General features: G+C 38.6%; 2 protein-coding genes across 2 annotated transcripts; one reads left to right on the top strand and one right to left on the bottom strand.

Annotated features, from left to right (window-relative positions):
• The first annotated feature begins 975 nt into the window (after positions 1-975).
• On the top strand, positions 976-3,028 carry LOC114524493 (putative diacyglycerol O-acyltransferase MT1809). The gene has a single exon (XM_028545586.1). The coding sequence runs from the start codon at positions 1,541-1,543 to the stop codon at positions 3,005-3,007; it is 1,467 nt and encodes a 488-aa protein (XP_028401387.1). The 5' UTR covers positions 976-1,540; the 3' UTR covers positions 3,008-3,028.
• Positions 3,029-3,873: 845 nt separating this feature from the next.
• On the bottom strand, positions 3,874-12,789 carry LOC114524496 (kidney mitochondrial carrier protein 1-like). The gene is made up of 10 exons (XM_028545589.1): positions 12,586-12,789; positions 12,144-12,291; positions 11,955-12,049; positions 11,607-11,692; positions 11,375-11,476; positions 11,061-11,185; positions 10,812-10,872; positions 4,699-4,782; positions 4,378-4,458; positions 3,874-3,963 (listed from the first exon to the last, which is right to left on the bottom strand). Exons 1-10 carry the CDS (start codon positions 12,638-12,640, stop codon positions 3,913-3,915), a joined length of 888 nt encoding a protein of 295 aa, XP_028401390.1. The 5' UTR covers positions 12,641-12,789; the 3' UTR covers positions 3,874-3,912.
• Between the last annotated feature and the right edge of the window lie 18 nt (positions 12,790-12,807).

The following is a 12,807-nucleotide window of genomic DNA, read 5'->3' as shown; positions in this document are numbered from 1 at the left end:
CCTTAACGCCTTGTCCAAAAGATCTAAGCCTAAGTAAGGGAAAATATACTCAAGATGTTCAACGTCTTTTGTAAATTGACGGTGTTTGAAATCGTTTCGGCCTGAAAACGTTACCGTGTGCACATAGCCTATAAACCGTGTTTGCCGCCTGACGTTTTTAGATTATTTCAGTGTCAGTGTCAGGAGGATTTTCCGCTGGAGGATTCTGTTATTCTTTGAGCTCGTTGGCTGCCTCCAATCCCAGCGTCACTGTTGACCTTACAACCTTCTCTCTCCTTAGCATGGATAGTCTTAGTATTAATTTTCAAGTACGTAATTGTAACTGATAATTCAGATCAGCGTTTACGAGAGTTTACGATTCACGACGCGGCTAGTGAGAAGCGTTAGAAAGGCTTGGTGTCGAGCGCGGCCAACGCGTCTTGTGTGATTCCGACGCTTACTCTACGATTCTACGACGGAATTTTGTTAATTTTACGTTGTTATCACTACGCTACGAACTTCAAATGAATATCGAGAATTTTTTATTTAAAACTTGAATTTAAGTTCTTATGTTTTCTTGTTTGATGAATTTTTTCCTTTGACTACATTTTCTGTGGTATTCGATTGTTGAATCTCGCCAAAATTATTGTTTTACGCTAGCGCGTTGTGTTTCGTAACGTGAGGAACAAAATAGGACGACGCGGCTTGTCACCAAGCCTTCCTAATGTGCCTTCTTGTTGGGCCGCGTCGTGAATCACGAGGCAATATAATCTTACTCCGCTAAATCAGTACCAGAAATAGAATCGAATATTTAAGTGTAATGTGATGGCCTACATTTCAAATATGTATTTTGACATGCTGAGGCTTTGTGCTTTCTGCGGTTATACAGTTCAATGGTCTTCAGTTTAAACCCAATCCTGTTCTCTTTGTTGCATTCATTTAAATGGCTGCTCACAAATGGTACAGTTTCTCGGTTTCAGGACTTTGTCTTGGCGCCAAAGACTTGTCTGATTTCTCATACATACGGATCATACCGGATTTTCCCCGTTCTTAATCTTATAGCATAGCCGTGCCCTGCCAATCCTAAAACAGACCGTACTTTGCAGTGACGCGTTCTTTCGGACACCCGCATCAGGCCATGGATATAATCGCATAATCCTAACCAATCAAATACGCGTATGCGTATAACTGTAACAATACTGTGCTTGGAAACAAGCACTGGACTTGTAGAATAAATTAACATAATACAAATGTATATATGAGGAGGTTGATTGCACTAGTATCTGTCAATCTCTTGGTGGACGTTAAGTTCTTTCTCTTGCGGTTGAATGTGGGCAAGTAAAACTGATAAATTCTCATTTGTTATCTGCATGTGTTAAATATTTTATCATATTGCCTTTTATTTATATACTGGACAGTTGTATTTCCAAGCATATCGAACAATATGTGTCTGCAATCTTACTCCTAGCAAGAGCATCGCGCACACTTGAAGAAAAAAGGTCCAGGTGCATTTTCGATATCGAATGTTATTGACAAAGAAAATTTACTGTTAGGTTTGATAATGGGAATTCAACAGACACGAAAAAGTAAATTAAACAAGTTGTATACGGTGGCTTGTATCTTCACATTTGTTGCGAGTCTGATGCTACTACCTGTTCTGTTACCGGTTATTTTGCTTTTGCTTGCTTACAATTGCTGTATTTGTTTACTAATCCGTGTGAAAGGCGCTACTTCTCTTCCTGCTGATGATGTTGTGTGGCAACAAGATCGAGCAACAAACCTCCATATTGTCAGTGCTGTTGTCTTCCTGGAAGGACAGTCGACAGTCGAGAAACTCAGAGAGATTGTTGCGAAACGGTTAGTGAACTTCAAGCGGGAAAATGGTGAGAAGTTATGTCCGCGTTTGACGTGTCGGATTGATACAATGTACGGACAATACGTGTGGATAGAGGATGCGCAATTTAATATCGAAAAACATGTGAAATTATGGCAAGAACGGAAACCGACAACCACATCAGAGCTTCAAGAGGTAGTATCGAAGATATGCTCACTGCCATTAACCTACGAAATGCCGCTTTGGGAGTTTATCTTAGTCCCGACACCAGACCTCGATAACTCACATTGTTTTGTGTTTCGAATCCATCATAGCTACGCAGATGGGATTGCATTAACAAGGTTATTTGTGAACAATCTTTTCGATGTTCCGGTAAGAGACTATGAGCCAATCAGATTTTCAACGAAACAACGGTTATTAATGTGGTGTAAGGCAGCACTGGTTGGACCAATGACAGTGCTAACAAAATGTTTCTCACCAGCAGATAACTCAGAAATCCATGGAGGAGCATTAAATGGTAAGAGGATTGTCGCATGGTCGAAGAAATTTTCCCTTGCAACTGTCAAAGAAATGAAAAACCAAACCAAAACCACAGTGAATGATGTGATGACTTCATGTCTGTCTGGAGCATTAAGGCGCTATCTACAAGATCATACCGATAAAAAACCACAAGACATCTGGGCTGCGGTCCCTGTTGATGTCAGAGCGGATAAGAAATCAATGAAGTTTGTAAACAAGTTTGCTTTAGTTTTTCTCCGAGCTCCAGTTGGCGTTGAAGGCAATATGGAACAGTTGATCGAGACCAAGACACGTATGGATGAGATAAAGAAATCTGCAGAACCGTTCGTTGCTGCAAGCACAGTCCGTCTGCTGATGCTGCTTCCGCACTTCATTTCAAAACCAATTCTCGATATCTTCTCGTATAAAATGTCATGTGTTCTCTCGAACGTTCCTGGCCCACAACTAACCCTAACCATCGGTGGTAACAAAGCAATAGGTGGGGTATTCTGGCCGCCTGCGCGGGCAAATATCGCAATCATGATGTCAATATTTAGTTATAACGGTCATATTAATATAGGAGTAATGTCTGATGAGGCGGTTATATCTCAGCCTAAGGAGATTGTGGCGAATTTTGAAAAACATTTTGATGAACTTTGTGAAACGATGAATATTAAGCAAAACAAGATAGAGTGAACTGAATATAGATTACATTAAATAGATATTTAGATAAACAGGCGAAATTCTTACTACTTTAATATAATAACATTGATGAGTATAATTTATAGGTATAGTGTCATATCGCGTTTTCTTTTAAGCCTGTTTTCCACGAGGCGAATTTGTTCGAACTAGAGTTCACTGGAACTTCGTACGGTACATACAGATTCATACTGATTCGGCAAAGTTCGCTGACAAATCGCATTGACGGACTCGGATTTCCGGTCAAGCGAACAAATTCGCGTCGGGGATAACGTGCGCGTACACGGCAAAAACGCTCACACCGGTGCTGTTGTATTTAATACAGATTACCACCAATCCATGATTATATGTGTTTAAGATCGCAACATGCAGTCCTCTTTAGTAAACTATAAAATAGGACCGGTACGATGATTTTGGCCGTGTTCAGAAAAACGCAATGCATATTGTTGATATTTGATTGGTGGGGTGAGTGCATGGGTAGGATTATTTTATAAAAAGAAACCAACTCATGAATTGTGATTGACATGTACTATCTAGTTTTTTAAATCAGTAAGTTGTTGTAAGCTGCAATACAAAATACGTAGAAGTTAAACTTGTGAAACAAATTATAGACAGTCTGCAATAGCCGCCATCTTGGTTGTTCTTTTAAAAGTGAGTGTTTGCTGCAAAATTAATATTTTCAGGCATTTTTTTAAACTATTCTATGTATGTAATCATACTATAGAGATACATGGTAAATCAACTTTGTAGAATCAACTAAGATGACGCCTATGGATACTGAATAGGAAACAACAAACCAAATCAGTTCAATAATTTATAGAATATAAAATTAAAACATAATTTTTCTTGTTCAATGTATGTTAAAAAGTAATTTTCAAACCCTACAAATTTACCATTCACAATCATAAAACATTATCACCAAATTTCTTATATTGCTCGAATGACATAAAGAACTGAAAACCAGTTAAGGATATAATCATATAAGCCTTTACTAGAGTGTTAATACAAGAACTTATGGTCTATTCCGATAAATAGACTATGTAAAGAAATAAACGTTGTGGATTCCATATTCAAGCACATTGATTCCTCATCCCTCTTGATCCCAGCACTGACGTGCATTCCTAATGCCAGCGCGTGAATTTTGATAATTGATGGAGGCCTAAATTTTGCAGCATTTCGTATCCCGCGGCACTTGCGCAAAACGAATAAATCTTTTCTCTATTTATTGTACTGAGATATTAATATATATAGTTTATAATTAGTTTTCGATGATTTGGTTGTAAAAATGTTGAGTGCAGAGCAGAGGCAGAAGGCCATACAATTCACAATGATGTTTCTACGATTATTATACATATCAAAAAGGATACAACAATATTCCATGGACAAAGGCGAACAAAATTCGGAATAAAACCACGATACAATGCGAAAAATCTTTCTGTCCGTATTGTCTTAAAAAAAAGGGAAAATAAAATTTTTGTCTTTTAAATTTTCTCGCTAAAGTCTGACATACAATGTCACCTATATACTGTACCATTGATACGTGTCTGAAAAAGAAATCCTCCTAAAACACTCCTATAGACTATACTAGACAGCCCAAAAATACCCGTGCGTGATCAATATGATAAACATTAAATGATGCGCACGCGACATACTTGAAAAATAGTACAAACGAAACGAAAAATACTCACCGTTAGAATGCAATCTAAAGAATTCCTATAAATCTTTGCTCCACCTTCATTGTGTTTAAGTTTCCGTTGATTCATTAACCTTGTCTAAAATATCAGGAAATGAAAAAGAAAGGCATTGTTATACATATAAAGGTCCATGTTTAATAGAATATCTTTTATGTGGAGAATTTTGTTGTTTCCCACAATTGGTTTGAAGAAGTATTTTCACGCTTTTGTTTAAGATATTTTTATTTTAGTTCTAATCTCACTTGCTCGCACGCTCTCTCTCTTGCTCTATCTAATATGTCAATCAAGTGTCAGTTTTTGTTCGCTCACGAATTAACTTGTTAACGATTAACTTGTTCCCTTGCTAATAACAACTAAGACGCTACTAACATTCACGACACACTCCCCCTATTTTTAAACATCCTAAATATAAAAATATGAATATAAACTGTTTTACTGACTGTTATTAGATTGTCCCAGTCACTTCCAGTCGTTTGTATAACTCATGCATAAATGTTAGTCACTTTCATTTTCAAGCTCTTGCATTCGCCGAATATTCACTGTTGCCTCAACCGCCGCTTTCCGCTTTGGCTTAAACTCTTCAACTTCGGGATTCAGTGGTTTTTGTTCCGAGTCCCTTTCATCACTGTGTAACTCCATTGGATAAAGAAACTGAATAGGTCTTTCTAGATAACTTTTGCCGGCACGAAGTCTCACCGCCCTGACAATTCCATCTCTCCCCGGTATTAATCTTTCCACGATTCCGATCTTCCACGTTCCTCGATTCTTTCCTTCTCCTTTGATAAGTACCACATCACCTTCTCGTAAATTTCCGCTTTTCCCGTTATGTCGTAAGTCGTGTCTTTCTCGAAGCGCTCTCATGTATTCATTTCGCCATCTCCGCCATAACGCCTCTTTACATTTCTTCAAATATTTTGCTCTTTTTCGCATATCACCATCTTCAATTTCAGCACTCGGAAGTTCCAATAAATAATTGGCTTTACCCAATATCATCAGGTTAGGCGTGAGAACAGGTAATTGCACGTCATCTTCGCAATACGTTAATGGTCGATTATTGAGTGCTATCTGGATATCTAGCAACACATCCTGCAACTCCTTGTAGGTGAGTTTTGCAGAACCAACAACTTTGTACAACGAATTCTTTACCAACGCGACCATCCTCTCAAACATACCTCCCCACCAACTTGCTTTACTCAGATTAAACTGCCATCGAATTTGATAGTCGTGCAGAAATGCGTGAAACCTTTCATCTCGGGTTGCTTTCTTAATCCACTTCGCCGCAGCATGAAAGGTCTTACCATTATCTGAAATCATCTTCTTTGGTCTACCGCGAACCGCTACAAACCTCTTGAAACTTGCCAGGAATTCCTCACAACTCAAATCAGGTAAAAGTTCCAAGTGGAGCCCTCTTGTTAAGGAACAGGTGTAGATAAGGATATACGATTTCTGTTCATTGTTCTTGTTTCGATAGTAAATAGGGCCAGCATAATCTACACCAACGATTTCAAATGGCGTCATCCCTTCGGTTCTTTCTTTTGGTAAATTACCTTGAGGTGGAGTTGGTTCATGCACTATATGGAACCGCTTGCAACCATAACAACAACTGAGAACTTTCTTCGCCAAAGTTCGTAATTTAGGAATCCAGAATTCTTCACGGACTTTGCTCATGATCAGGGCAACTCCCCCATGCAGGGTCTTCATATGAGCTTGCTTTACGACCAATTCAGATAATACATGTTTTGCTGGCAGATACACTGGATATTCACCTTGGATTCGTCCTTGGCACACGTATATTCCCTCGCCATTCTTTTGAAGATTTAATCTGGTAGAATCCACTTTGAAGATCTCAAGTGCTTCGCTCTCGGATTGTGCGCGTTTAATCAAGAACTTCATCTGCTTCTGTGTTTCTTCGGTCACTAATGGTCCGTTGACTTTCTTGCCACACACGAAGTTGTCAATAAATCTCGTGACCCAAGCTAAAATTCGAACAGTTTTAGTCAGACCGAATTTCTCTAGTAAACAATCGATGAAATCGGCCTCTTTCTGAATGGTAACTTTCATTACTTCTCTCATCATTCGACTTTCTGACTCGGACTTCTCGCTCGGTTTGATCTTTACTTGCTCCGGCCATTTTTCAGTTTCACTCAACCAACTAGGCCCTTTCATCCAGGTTTCATTCGCTTGAAGATCTCGTGTTGTACCTCGACTGCCGATATCTGCAGGGTTTTCCAGAGTTGGAACATACTTCCACTCGATTTGCTTCTCGGTGATCTTTTTCACTCGATTTGCTACGAATTGCTTATAGTTACCCTGTCCGTTAATCCACTGTAGACAAACGGTCGAATCGCTCCACGCACAAACGCTTATCACTGGAAGATGACTAAGAACCTTTCTGACATTGTCAATAAGATTGCAGACCATATGACAACTCACTAGTTCCAATCTTGGAATTGTTAAATCTCGCTTTGCCAGTCTCGTTTTGGACACTAGCAGCCCTTGAGAAACTAGAGCACCCTGTTTGGTCACAACGTAGACAGCGGCACAACATCCCAGAATACTTGCATCAGCGAAACCATGAATGTAAATCTCGGTAGTGACGACTCTCTCTCGAGGGATACTTCTTGGGAAGGTTAAACTGCCTGGTAATCTATCTAACCACCGCTTCCATCGATCCTTCAGATCTTTAGGTAATTCAGCATCCCATCCGAGCTTACGATCACATATATCACGGAAGATTACTTTAGCTGTGAGTAAATATGGACTAGCTAAACCCAGGGGATCATATACTCTCGCCATTGTTTGAAGAACTATCCGTTTGGTCATTTCTACTTTCTGCTTTGGTAGTGATACAGACAAAGTATCCTCCTTTTTGTTCCATCCCAGTCCCAGGAGCTTGGTCTCCGATGGCTTAGTTCCCAAAGTTTCTTTAGCAAAGGTAGATTCTCCGTCTTCCACGTTGTCACTCTCTAACTCCGCAGGCATTAGAATGCCATTTGTGCAAAACAAAGCTTCCCTCGCTGAGAATTTCTTTGGCTTGCTCCTTGAGTACTACCGTCTCCTCTACTTTATCACCTCCGATGTTTATGTCATCAACATACGTTCCTTCAGATAATTCTTCAACACATTGTGGATAGTGCTCTGCATACTTCTCGAGATGAACGTTCAAAGTCCCTCCGAGTAAGAATGGGCTTGGGCCTAGCCCAAACATCGCTCTGGTCATACGATACACCACCATCTCTTTGCATTGTAGATCGTTTATCCATAAAAATCTCATCGCATCTCGCTCGTTCTCTCTAATCACTATTTGTAGGAACGCTTGTTTTATATCACCAGCTAAGAGAATAGGTTTAAGTCGATTACGAAGTAGTATGTCAAGGATTCTTCTTTGGAGTGGGGGACCAATGTCCAAGCAATCATTCAATGATGGGGATTTTTGATCAGCTTTTGCCGAAGCATCAAACACAATTCTTACTTTCGTAGACTCGGCTTGCTCTCGTACTACCGGTTTGTGGGGAATGTAATGCTCTCGGCTCCCTTCAGGTTTCTCAGGCGCAATCTCGACCACTCCATCTTTGAGTTGATTTTCCACTATATCATGATAAGTCTTCAGCAGTTCAGGCTGTTTGTCAAGTCGGTTGAATAATGACTGAAATCTCCTCTTGGCTACAAGGTAATTGGTCGGCAGCTCCGGATGGTGAGCCTTCCATGGTAACGATGTCTCATATCGACCGTCCTCTTGCTGAGTAAGCTGTTCTTTAAATTCTCGATACACGCTCCCTTGATCTCCTTCAACATGGTCTTCTAATCCAAGCACGTCCAGACTACAAAGATGCATGTAGTCTTCTTGGGAGCTCTTGGTAAACATCAAGTAGGAATGGTTCTTCTCTCGCCCCGGTGACATGATAATCCATCCCAAAGCAGTTTTCTCAGCGATTGGCATCCCATCGTTCCCAACCTTAGCAGGTACAGTTGTCTTGATTCTAGACATATCACTGGCACCTAGGATTAGATGCACAGGTAAAAGTGCTTTCTCATCAATATCATTCATATGTACTCCTTTAAGGTGTTCATGGGTTTCAATAAGTTCTTTATACCTCGGATTTGGCACTTTCATTAGCACATCCTTGTCGATTCGATTCAGTTCACATGACATCTTGAAATTGCCATCAACAGCTGCAATCTCCACCTCATAAACATCAATCTTCCTTGTTGTTGTTTGAAGCATCATCTCTATTGATTTAAATTCTTGTCTTATTGGCTTTTTTCCAATTGCGTTTAACAACGTGCTTGATGCAAATGAACTCCCAGACCCAGTGTCTAAAAGTGCTCGACACTTTAGTCCTCCCATCTCTACCACCACAACTGGATAAACTACATCCTTCCCACTAGGTTGACACAGCAGTTTTTGATTTGCGTTTAGTTTATCACAAATAGAAGTGTGATGCCTTCTCTTGCAGTTGTAACATTGGCTCCTACTTCTGCAATCACTTGCTCTATGCTTTTCGCCAGTGCAGTTGAAACACCGGTGCTTGTCGCTGAGAATTTTCTTCCGGTCACTGACATTCACCACTTTATCACATTCCACAGATCTGTGATCTTTGCTTTCACAATATACGCAATGTTTAGATTGTTCCTTTGTTAACAATAACTTATCTCGCTTACCATCTTTCCATGAAAATCCATCTTTTTTATCACTTTGTTGTAATGGGTTTCGCTCAATCCACTGTCGTAATGCCTCAACTAACTCCGGGAAAGTCCACCTTTTCCAATCTGATGAGGTTCTCGTTAAATCAGCTCGAATGCCTTCTAATTTATCCAACGTCATCCTTACATTTCCTGCAACATCCCCCAATTTTCCGAATGCTTCAAGAGCTTGAACATGCCCCAAAAGACTGTCATAAAAGTTGTGTATCTTTTGTTTTGATACGCCAGTAATAGTAGGTAAAGACAGAATTTCTTGAATATGTGCATTGACTACCTCGCTTGCGTCACCATATCTTTGCTCCAACATCCTTTTCGCTTTTGCATACCCTTCGCTATTCAGTGGTAATTGATCAATTGTAATTCGAACTTTAGGTACAAGATGTTCTTTTAAATATGCAAACTTTGCTTCGTCTTTCATGGGAGCTTTATCAATTTGGGTCTCAAATAGACCCCAAAACCGAACCCAATCTAAATGAGTTCCTTGAAATTTCGAGATTTGCAGCTCAGGCAACTTCGTTTTAACCCGCTTCGCAGCAGCTAATTCTAGCTTCTTTTCCTCAAGAGATAACGCAAACTCTTCTTCTCTTTCACGCTTTGCCAATTCTATCTCTCTTTCCTCATCTCTAATTTGAGCTCGTGCTTCTGCTTCTTGTCGAATTTTCTCCCGACGCTCAATTTCCTTTCGTTTTCCTTCGTCGTCTAAAAGCTTATTATTTAACTCTTCTATAACCTCCTCAAATACGCGTAACTTGCCTTTGTTTTCGTTTGTCCACTCGTCAATAACTTCATCTTCTTGGCCCGCATCAACCTTCAAGCCTTGTATTAATACAATCAAATCATAAGCTTCGTCTACTTTGGTTTTTAGTGTTGTTTGTTGTCGTTTAATCGCTTCTATCGAATTCCCTCTCAAAATCTCGGTTGTTGCTCGGTTAAAATATGATAATTTTCGCAATACTGACTGGAAGATTCCTACTTTCGTCTCCGTTTCATTAGATAAACCCGACTGCTCTTGTGCTTCAAGATCAATTCGTTGACTTTGTTGTCTCGTCACCGCCATGTCACGCTCGATTTTTTAGTCAAAATACATCCTCAAACCCCGATTAATTCTCGATAAATTCCAAGTCACAAATAGATAATAATCGCCGTCGAAGGTGCCACTTTGTGGAGAATTTTGTTGTTTCCCACAATTGGTTTGAAGAAGTATTTTCACGCCTTTGTTTAAGATATTTTTATTTTAGTTCTAATCTCACTTGCTCGCACGCTCTCTCTCTTGCTCTATCTAATATGTCAATCAAGTGTCAGTTTTTGTTCGCTCACGAATTAACTTGTTAACGATTAACTTGTTCCCTTGCTAATAACAACTAAGACGCTACTAACATTCACGACATTTAAAACAACATTACCTTGACAACATCAATTGGATTTGAAGCTACAGCTCCTGCAAAGCCTGCAGTAAAACTGGATCTACAGTAATCAGAAATTCTCAAATTCATGACTGACCAATCACTGCAATTACTGAAAAAAATTGCATGCTAAAGAAAGGCAAAAATTCTAACATTTAAACTGTAACAACGTTTCAATTTTTGATTATTTTTGGCCAGTTTAAGAAGTTTTACATATAGTTCAATATATGTCACACATATTACACTCACAGAAAGTGGGTATAAACATTGTCCTCCATAAGTTCATTATCTAAAATTTTCTTCTTGCACCAATCATAAACAGCTAATTCAACACCAGCAACTACAGCAGCACGTTGTGCATTTGGAACAACACCCTATAGGAGCAATTATGGCATATATCAGGTAGGAACAGTGACTGGGTAGGAATTAGCTTTCAGTGTCATGAACATGGAGTAACTGCAATCAAATATGGTGTCATAAAATATTAAGTTTTTGGCATGTTGCATGTATTATAATAAAATAGCTAGTTTCTACTATATATGAGATGTGAAATGTAAACCAACCCTGTATAGACCCGAAAAACCCTCCTCTCGAAATATTGCAGCAAATGATGAAAACATTCCTTTTGCTGGTGCCACACCTTGACTTTGCGCTTGCATACGAACCTAAAACAATACAGGTCTAAGTTATACCAATTATAGTTAGCTGTTACAATGCTAGTGTTTATGGATGAAAACACAGCTACTGTACAAAATAATGCAAATAACTACAATACCGCAAATGCAACATATTTACTTTTAACAAATCCGTAGGAGTACAAAGAGCAGCAGCAACTGCACCAGCAACAATGCCACTTATTATATTATAATAAAATTTTTCATCTAAAAAGAATATTTTAAAGTACATACAAGTCAGCTTCTAAAAAAATTTAAGTAGGAAATATATATCTAAATAAATTTAAGCTACATCAAAAACTACAAAACAAGCTTAGCTATACATTTGGCAATGTGTGTATATGTATGTATTGACCTGAGACTTTGCTTACACTGTGTGTTTCACTATAAGCTAATTAGTTTATGTGCAGAACTAATCTGTACATATTTTTCATTGTACTGTTTAAGTGTCTTATCAGTGATCCCATACCTTTAGGATCTTTGACAATGATTCTTTTAATCCCATGATACATGCCAATTTTTATTGTACCATATGTTGCCTGACGTAGTAAAGCTGGTGCAACTCTGTTCAAAAAAGATATATATTAGAAGTTAGAACATGTATTAGAGATTACCCAATAGTTTAATGCAACAACTGTAAACTACATAATTTCCTTACCCATTGTACAGTGCTCTTGCACCTTCTTCCTTTGATATCCTCACAAAGGCACTAAACATTCCCTTGTATCTTATTTCTTTATTGGTAACATCAATATGCTGACCTTGCAGTTGAAGTCTTGTTTTTGTTGTATCAATGGGGAATGTTGCTATCAGTTTTAAAATCCAAATGAAATTCTTAATTTATTCCTAATTTAACTTAACGCAATATTAAGTACGTTATTAAAGTTGTTAAAAATGAAAAAGGTTTTAGGTTATGATCGTAACTCCCCCTCTCTCCCTGACTGTGGCATTATAAAGTAAAGTGACAGGAACTTTTTCAAATGATTGAATTGCAAATTGAAAGTTGAACCACACCCAGGAATAATATGAAGTATCTATTTTTGTTATAAAAATGGAACAAAGTAATCTAAATTTTCGTTTAGGACACACTCAAGTCTAACCTGCTTCTGCTGTCATTGACGCCAAGCCTCCATAAAGAAATGGTCTCCAATCCATAATTGTTTATTTCTACAGACCCTAAAAAAGACGCACAATGCCTTACAGCATATTGTATTCACTTAATTCTGTTTCTTGAATTTATTTTTTTCTAGAGTATTTTTTTTGAAAAATCAACTACTATAAGGCCCAGATTTTATTGTCATTGATCGAATATAAATATCAAC

Source organism: Dendronephthya gigantea, unplaced genomic scaffold (genome assembly GCF_004324835.1).
Source record: "Dendronephthya gigantea isolate DGI-Jeju-01 unplaced genomic scaffold, DenGig_1.0 000031F, whole genome shotgun sequence".
NCBI classification, from domain to species: Eukaryota; Metazoa; Cnidaria; class Anthozoa; order Malacalcyonacea; family Nephtheidae; genus Dendronephthya; species Dendronephthya gigantea.
Note: the sequence above shows the minus strand (reverse complement) of the source record. Positions and strands in the feature narration are given on the sequence as shown.